The 8,461-nt window shown below is 51.3% G+C and overlaps 1 protein-coding gene across 1 annotated transcript in view; it reads right to left on the reverse strand.

Moving 5' to 3' along the window:
* Positions 1 to 3,674: 3,674 nt before the first annotated feature.
* Positions 3,675 to 8,461, reverse strand: part of CYB5D2 (cytochrome b5 domain containing 2) — a 21,241-nt gene continuing 16,454 nt past the window's right edge. Inside the window, exon 4 of the mRNA XM_019659814.1 lies at positions 3,675 to 4,560. Coding sequence (XP_019515359.1) covers positions 4,344 to 4,560 — 217 coding nt within the window. The 3' untranslated portion in view covers positions 3,675 to 4,343. The remainder of the gene's footprint in view (positions 4,561 to 8,461) is intronic.

An 8,461-nucleotide genomic window follows, 5' to 3' on the forward strand; every position in this document is an offset into this window, starting at 1 on the left:
GAGCTAATGCATTTCCTTCCTTTACCTGCCTTCCATTTTGCTTACCCCTGGTTCAGACCAGCCGTGGAGGTAGATCTCATTCTCTGGTGGCTTTTCTCACAGTTAATGGAAACTGTCAAGTGCTCCCACAGAACAGTCCCAAGTAACCCTAATAGCTGTCCGTAAGGCAAACTGGTCATATTATGTCATAATATGAGTACAAACAGGAACCAGACACACGTCAGCTTTCACATTTCACCCAGCCAGGGAAGACCACTGGGTTTTAGTTCTGCTTTGTCATTGATTAGCTGATGGTACTGGGCAAGTTTCGTAATTTCTGTATCTTAGCTTCTGGATCTGTAAAATGGAAGTGACTGTGGTCATGTTTAGCTGACAGGGTTGCCGTGAGGAAGGTGATCAGTAATATATCCTTCCTCTCATACAAGTACACAGATTCTAGTGTGCACACCAAGAGTCCTCTCCAGTGAGGGCTGATGGAAGCAGTGTCCGCTGCCTACTTGTAGGAATCTGGGGGCTCTGGCAATAGAAAGTGATCTCAAGGGTGGGGGTTCAGCCCAGGGTCGTCATCCTCTAGGGCACTGCAGATTCCTAAATAATCAGCTCCAACCTGCCCAAGGGTGTCTGTCTCAGATCACAGCCTGTCCTGGAGCTAAGCAAGGAAGGGAAGGGCTGATGGTCAGATACCGCTCCCTTGGTTGTACAGCCATGCAGTGACTGAGCTGTGACCAAAATCCTGGGCTCTCTTAGTTCTGTGTTCACAGAAAACTGGCATCTCAGAATTCAGAGGCAGATGTGAGTTTCCTTCAGCACGTTGGAGGGCAGCTGGCCAGCCTTTGCTTTTAACTGCTCACCGGTGTGGCAGAGGGAGCGGACTTGGGTAAAAAGCTCAGCTCTGTTGTACAATGGCTGTTGTAAACGCTAGAAGGTGGGGGGGCAGTGGGATATTTATGCCCCTTTCTGGGCCATAAAATGAGACCCTCAAGGCTGGCATGGAGGTTAAATGAGAACTGATAAAGCTCCCTGCCCAGGATAGTTGCCCAACACTGTTAGTTTTCTTCTCCATTTCCCTCTGCCAGCGCCATAATTGCCTGAGCTGAACTTTCTGTTGTTTCCATCAGAGAGGGCCTGCCTTCCTCTCGTGGTTCTGCCCAGGGCCCCCTCTGCTGGAGAGAAAAAGGAGGGGCAGTTCTCCAGTAACCACTCCCCATGACTTAGCCCTTGGGACCATTAAAATGACAACCTACTTTTGCTGAATCACTTGGAGATTCATCCAGTGCCCCAACGTGAGGAGGCTCTTTACTGTAAAATAAGTGGTTGGCCTGAAAGAGAAAATGAATTCTCATTGAGTGAGGCAGCCAGCGGCCTGTTGAGGCTTGGCCCGGTGTGTCCTGCACTGTGGGTTCAGGGGTCTTCATCCGGTAGAGATCAGGCAACCTCTAGGTGCCTCCCAAGTCCACACTTGGCTGGGAGGACTCAGGGTACCTTGTTTTGCTCCTTTTCTTTTTCAGAAGAGATCTTTTCTTTTTGGAAGAGTCAGAACATGTCTGGACCTGCGCCCCCACACTTTTCCTGCATTTCTACGCCATGAATGGGTGCTCCAACCAGGGGTTCACTCCATTCTGTAAGCTTCTCAAGGTCAGGAGCCTCGCTTTCCTCCCATGCCCCACCCCATGGCACCTCAGCGGCAGTGACTAGTTACCAGAAATGCCGCAGGCACTGCGCTCAAGGGCTGTGTGAACTCGGAACAAGGTCCTCGTCTCAGCCCTCCTTTCTGTTTACTCCTGCTCCAGGGAGGGCAGAGACACTCCGAACTAGAGAAGTGAAAGTGGCACTGAATCAGGACAAGGACCTTGAATTCTAGGCTCAGCTCCATTGCCCCATGCCCTTACTAAGTTCTTAGGGCCTTGGCTGCCTCATCTCCAAAATAACACCTAACTGCACTTCCCACGATGTGCTAGGTACTGTAGATTTAGGGGTACAAAACCAACTAACCCTCGGTCCGTGTTCTCAGGCTGCAGTCCAGTGTGAGAGGCTGACAGGAAATCCATGGTTACAGAACGCTGATATTTGTTACCTGAGAAGTAAACACGTGGAGCCTGTGTTATGGGAACCTCGGGGTAAGTGCATCTAAATCCAACTGGTGGGCCAAGGAAAGCTTGCAGGAGGTGCTGATGGAGCTGAGTTTTGAAGAGATGAGAAGTGGGTAAATTGAGTGGAGGAAGGTGTCATTCCAGGCAGAAGGGACAGCCTGGGTGAAGGCATTGTAGGAATAGTGCAGGGAGATGGAGGCTGGAGGGAACGGTGCACACGGGAGGCGGTGCACATGGGAGGCGGTGCACGAGACAGCCTGAGAGGAGGCGGAAACTGGATCCTTCCCGGTAGAGGGAGCCACTGAGGCATTCGAATGGGGATGCCCTGGCCTTGGAGCAAGATGACTCCAGCAGTATGGAGGGTGGGCAGTCAGACTCCTGCAGGAATCAGAGAGAAAGAGGGAGAGAGAGAGAGAACTTGGCGGTGGGTGGGGAGGAGGGGACAGGAGAGGAAGGAGCTGTGGATGATCGCCAGGATTCTTGTGATTGGGTGTGGATGGTGACAGTGGACCTAGAAGAATCAGAGGGAGAAGATGAAGACTGAATGCTGGGAATGTGGAGGTGAAGTGCCCACAGAGATGCTGGGAAGGCCGCCTGGACTATGCACAGATTTGGCAGCAGTCTAAGCGGCAGCTGGAGGAGTGCGAAGAACTAGGGGGAAGAGCTTCATGGAGCAGAGGAGGCTTTCAAGGAACGGGACTTGCCAATACAGAATTTATCCTGTTGTTCAGAGAAGGGCGGAAGCCGGGCGAACGGGGGCTGAGGAGCAAAGGGAAAGCTGTGGCGGGAAATGGACGAGGCACTGCAGAAGAATGTGGTATGGAGGAAGAGCGTTTAGTTTATGATGGGAAGGAAGGGAGCTGTTTAATGCGTACTTAGGAGGAAGAGCCAGGAGGCAGGGAGAGGTGAAAGGTGAGGAAGATCCTGGGGTGACAGAAGGGGTGAAGAGCAGAGTCCAGGTGTAAGGAACAGCTGGCCACAAGGGCAGTGAACCACGAGTCTGCTGAAGGGGAGGCAGCCCCCATTTTCTAGTGAGCGAATCTGGAAAGCTATTTAGTGAGATTAATGATAAAGGAGAGAAAAGAGAGAGAGGAAGAAGGATAGAATAGAACAAGAGTTGAGGGGACCGGGAAAGGAGGTCAAGTCTCAGATAAGGAGCCCATGAATCTGTGATAGCTCCAAGCTTCGTTTCCTTATCTGTAAAGTAGGAACACTCCTTGCCCCACCTACTTAAGAATCCAAGAGGTAATGGGTATGAAATTTCTCAGATGACCTTGTGTAGATTACAGATGACCTTGGACGCGCAACCCACTGGAAAAGCTGCAAGCCTGGCCACTGCGAAGTTGAGGCTGTTTGGATTGGGGTTTGCAGCCTTGCCCAATCTTTGATGTTGTGCTAATAAGTTACCTTGTTAGAGATGTGAAACCACCTTTTGCTCAAAATGCAGACTTCTCCCTTTGAAAACGCACCGCACTGATTTAAGTGTTTAAAAGAGAAACTAGCCTTGCTTTAAATTGTGGCTTTGTTCAAAAGCATCAGGATTTGTTGCATCCGTGTAAACAAAAGCTTTGCCAGTTTCCAGAATTAACTCTATCCTATTTTATTGTCACCTCTCACTGTATTGGCCCAGCTCAAATCAACTCAATGTGGCTTTTGGTTGTAAATTTGTTGCCTTAGGGTAAAGGTCTTACATGTAAGAAAGGTTATAAAAATCAGGGGTCACAAGTTTAGCCAATGAGGAACTTGGAACAGAGTTTTATGTTGATGCCGTTCATTTGTCTGTCTTTTCTGGATGCATCTGCTTGTTTCTGAGTTCTAAGGGAATGATGTCCCTTTTTGCCCGTGCCCCCAACCGGGTTGGGGGTTGTAGGTAGGGCCCAAGCCAGCTGCTGAGCTGGGCAGCCTAGGAGTTCATGGGAAGAAAGCTGTTGGAGCTCAGAGCCCTTTGCTTGTCTGTCAAGTTAGTTTTGAGATGGTCATATTTTACTCATTCATATCTGAGGGCTCTGAAGGAGGGTGGCAAGTAGATGTAGAGAATACGGGCTGGCCAGTACCAGGCGGGCCGCCAAGCTCCGGCCTCAGTCACCAGAATGGTGAGCCGCTAGTGAGGAGGCACCAGGCCCATCTGCAGAAGCCAGGGTCCTTCCAGGCCCTCTTGTTTGATGCCGGGAACCATCCTAGGGCACATGAGTCAAGGGCCTGCTGCGGTGCTAGGCAGGGATCTCTGTGGGGTTTCCACAAAAGAGTACCAGCTTAGGGTGGGATGGAGCATGTGATGGCCAGAGGTGGGCAGCCTGCGTATTCCCCCAGGCTGGGGTGGTCCAAGTCCCCACGATTTCTGTGTGTAGGATTGTCCAGCGTCTGGTCGCTTGGGGGGCCAGTTGTTCTCACACAGACGCAGTGGGGCTCCTTGGCACCTGGTTTATACAGCTTCCTGGGGACGCCAATCCAGTCTCTGCTCACACCTCCACTGAGAAGAGAAGGAAAGAGGACTTCTTAAAAGCATGCACTCGGAGTCTCTGGGAAGGGGAGAGGAGGAAAAAGCAAGCCAGGCCTGGTGACACGTAGAGGCCATCCATTTCCCATCTTGGCATTTTCCCAAGGCAGTGGTCTGCAGTGTTTGGCCCCTCAACCTTCGTGCTCGCTCCTAACTTCCTCCAGCTGTCCCTACCCAGGGCAGCGTCCATCGTCCTTTCCCTCTGCCCCGGCCATGCCCTGCGCCTTCCTGGGAGGCAGCACTCTCTGCACTGGTGGTAACACCTGTGAAAGGCTCTCCCCCGCTGGCTTGTGAGCTTCTCAGCAGCAGTGTCTGGCTTTGATTCTCTTCTCCCTTCCCCACTACATACTAGTGCTGGGCTGTGTCTTGATCTTAGGGTCTTGGGCACTTGAGTAGGGGTGGGCAGCTGAGGCAGCGATGCGAGGCCTGATGGTCAGCCTTCTCTGGGAGGCCCTCAGTTTTCCTGTGCCTGGCACAGGCCCAGTCCTTGATGTTACCTGGTCCAGCATAGGCTGAGCAACCTCCTATCCTGGGCATGGGCAGAAGGACCTAACTCATCCTAGGGTACTGAGTTCAGTCTCCATGGACTCACAAGCCTTGCGAAAAGAAAAGGAGATTCTTGGAACTGATGGCCCATATAGATTCCGGTGCCTGGGGCAGGACCACTTGCTGTCAAAGAAACTCTGCCACCCAGTTAGAAACCATCTCACTTGTAGCCTACTCAGGACCGAGGCTGTCAGGGCACTGAAATGTCTCCCTCCTTTCCTTCCAGCCATCCACCCCATTGTCAGTGATCCTTGTTCCACACCTGGTCCCTGCCTTCAGGACTCATTTTTCCCAGTCTAATGGGAGATACATATACAGTAATACCTTGGTTTGCGAGCATAATTCATTCCGGAAACAAACGACTCGTATTGCAAGACATCGCTCGTTTATCACGTTAAAATGTAATAGAAATGTTTGCTCGTCTTGCAAAACACTCGCAAACCACGTTACTCACAATCCAAGGTTCTACTGTATGTGCGAAGAAAACAACAAATTGGGCTGAGGCATAGGGATAGAGCCAAACTCCTTGGAGTGGGTTTGGAAGAGCTTTGTGGGGAAGGCAGAGCCTAAGCAATTCAGTCATGAATGCAAGAAAGGGTTACAAAGACAGAGATGAAGGCTGTGGGGGAGGGGAAGGGAGGTAGGCTCTCCAAGGGAGCAACAGCAAGCATCTAAGTGCACACAGACCTCCGGGTCCCCCCCATAGAGGACCAGTGCTCTCTGAGGCCACCTGCATTCATGCTTGTGTCCCAGCAAGGACCACCTCTGTTCTAACTCCTTCCCCTAAAGTGGGCAGGCCAGGTTCTCATAGCCCCCTCTTTCTGGAGACATGATGACACTGGAGAAGTTGTGTCTTCAAAACTGATGGCCAGGAGAGAAGGGGCTTTCCTTCCTTCTACCATCACCCCTGCTCCCCTGAATTAAGGTGGAGAAAATGTGTGACGGATATGGTGGCTGGGCCTAGAGAAAGCTGGTGGCTTTGGCTGTTTGTTCTCATCCACAGAAGGAATCAGCCTCAAGGAGAGCAAACAGGTATGCCTCTCCCTGCAGAAGAGGGTGGCTCTACATAACTTAGCACTTACAGAAGTGGCCCTTCTGGCACCAACAGCATGTCTCCCTGCCCCCTCTTAGTGCGAGCTGGGCTCTTACGTTGAGGCCCTGAAGCTCAGGGATTTGTCCAGTTTCTTCCTTCCTTTTCCCCTTAATCACAGCTAATGGAGATCTGAGGAACTTGAATTGCATTTGAATCCAAGCTGGCCTGACGATTAAAGCAGGAAAAAAATTTTTTTTCCTCCAGCTTCCCCAAACCAACCTGTGGCATTTATCCAAATCCAGCTCACCTCACTTTCTTACAGGAAAAGACTTCTCCATCTAGCCTGCACTTCCTGGAATTACTCAGAATTTGCAGTGTTTTTAAGACAGCACCTCAGGGCATCACTGCAAGTGGCTGTGCCCACCTCCTCATCCCTGTCTCCTGTAGGCAGGAATGATTTGTGCTGACAAATAGGAAACGAAGGCCCCTGGATGGATGAACAGGCCAAAGCCAGCAAGACATAGTACTGTGCCTTCTTGTTACCAGGCCAGGGGTTCTTCAGCAGGGTCTTTGGGGAATTACAAAAGAAGAAAAAAGATGACCAGGTCTCAACCCTAATACTCTCATCCAGTTGTCTGGAGCGAGGTCCCACCATTAATAATTTTTAAAATTGCCCAGAAGAGGTTGTTCCAGTCAAGATGGCAGAGTAGGTCATCGCTGTGCTTGCCTCATTTCATGACCACATCAATTACAACTGAACTACAGAACAACCATGATTGATAATTGCCTGAAGTTTAGCTGAACAGAAGTTCTATAACTAAGAGTAGACAAGAAGCCACCTCGAGACTGATAGGTGGGGCAGAGATGAGGAACAGGCTGGTCCCACACCCATGTGTGACCATTAAAAACTGGGAGGGATATCTCGGCTGCAGAGGTCTCCCTGGAGAGCAAGGAGCCCCAGCTCCTCCCCAGCCCAGGGTTTCAGTGCTGGGAAGAGAAGTCCCCACAACTTCTGGCTGTGAAAACCAGTGGAGATTGTGGCTGAGTGAGCCCGAGGGCAGCTGCAGTCCCAGGTACTCCTCTTGGAGGGCCTGCACCATAGACTTACTCACTGACGGACTCACTTGCTCTGAGCTCCAGCGCTGGGGCAGCAGCTCAAGAGGCACTAGGGACACATGAGGAGGAACTGAATTGTCTGGCTCAGGGCAAGGGCTGGGGGGGCAGCTATCTTCCATACAGAAGTGCTGGCAGAAGCCATAGTTCCTTTGTTGAGTCCTTCCCTCACCCAGCATGCAGACATAGGCAGCCGCCATATCTGAGTCTCCACCCACCTGGCTAACACCATTCGCCCCACCCTGGTGATTCCCTGATATCCCACCACACCCAACTGTGGACCCACCCAAGCAGCTTGCAGTGGCTTTTCCATACAAATTGCCTGTCTTGGTTCATGCTGAGGACTTTCCTAAACTCTCTCAAAAGTTCACAAACTCCAAACAAGCAGCATCTGGCTTCAGTGTGCCGCATACCTCTTGCTAAGCAACCGCAAGCCTGGCACTAGCAGCATCGGCCTCAATTCACAGCTTAGCCTCTCCTAGGCACCACCAAGCCCAGGGCAAGTGATCTTCAGGTCACTTTGTAGCTCATACCAAGTGGCCCCTGGCAGGGCACAGGCAGCAGCTGACCTTGGCCTGCAACACAGCCCCTTCCAAGAGGCCCAGAGCCAACAAACCTGGTGACCAGATTCAGACCACATCAGAGCACCACTCAATCACCTCCACAAAAAGTCACACCCAAAGGACAGACCGGAAGGCACCAGAGCCCTGCTATCGTGAATCCTGCTCTATAGGGTCAGCCTCTGCACAAAACCTCCTCCACTAGCGTCACAGCCAGTCCTTATAACCAGTGAGCCAAAGGGACAATCCCTTCCATTGACATGCAGACAGCAACCAGGGTCAACTACAACAGGAGGGCACACACAACCCACACAAGGGACACACCTGGAGCACCCAGCTCAGGTGACCGGGGAGACGGCACCACTGGGCCCCACAGAACATCTGCTACATAAAGACACTCTCCCAAGACTGGGAGACATAGAAGCTCTACCTACTATATAGAAACACAGGGCGGCAGCCAAAATGGGGAGACAGATATGTCCCAAATGAAAGAACAGAACAAACCTCCAGAAAAAGAACTGAAAAAAATGGAGAAAAGTAGTCTACCAGATGCAGAGCTCAAAACACCAGTTATAAGGATGCTTAGTGATCTCAGTGAGAACTTCAACAAAGAGATAGGAAA

The sequence above is a fragment of the Hipposideros armiger genome, unplaced genomic scaffold, assembly GCF_001890085.2.
Source record: "Hipposideros armiger isolate ML-2016 unplaced genomic scaffold, ASM189008v1 scaffold_304, whole genome shotgun sequence".
NCBI classification, from domain to species: Eukaryota; Metazoa; Chordata; class Mammalia; order Chiroptera; family Hipposideridae; genus Hipposideros; species Hipposideros armiger.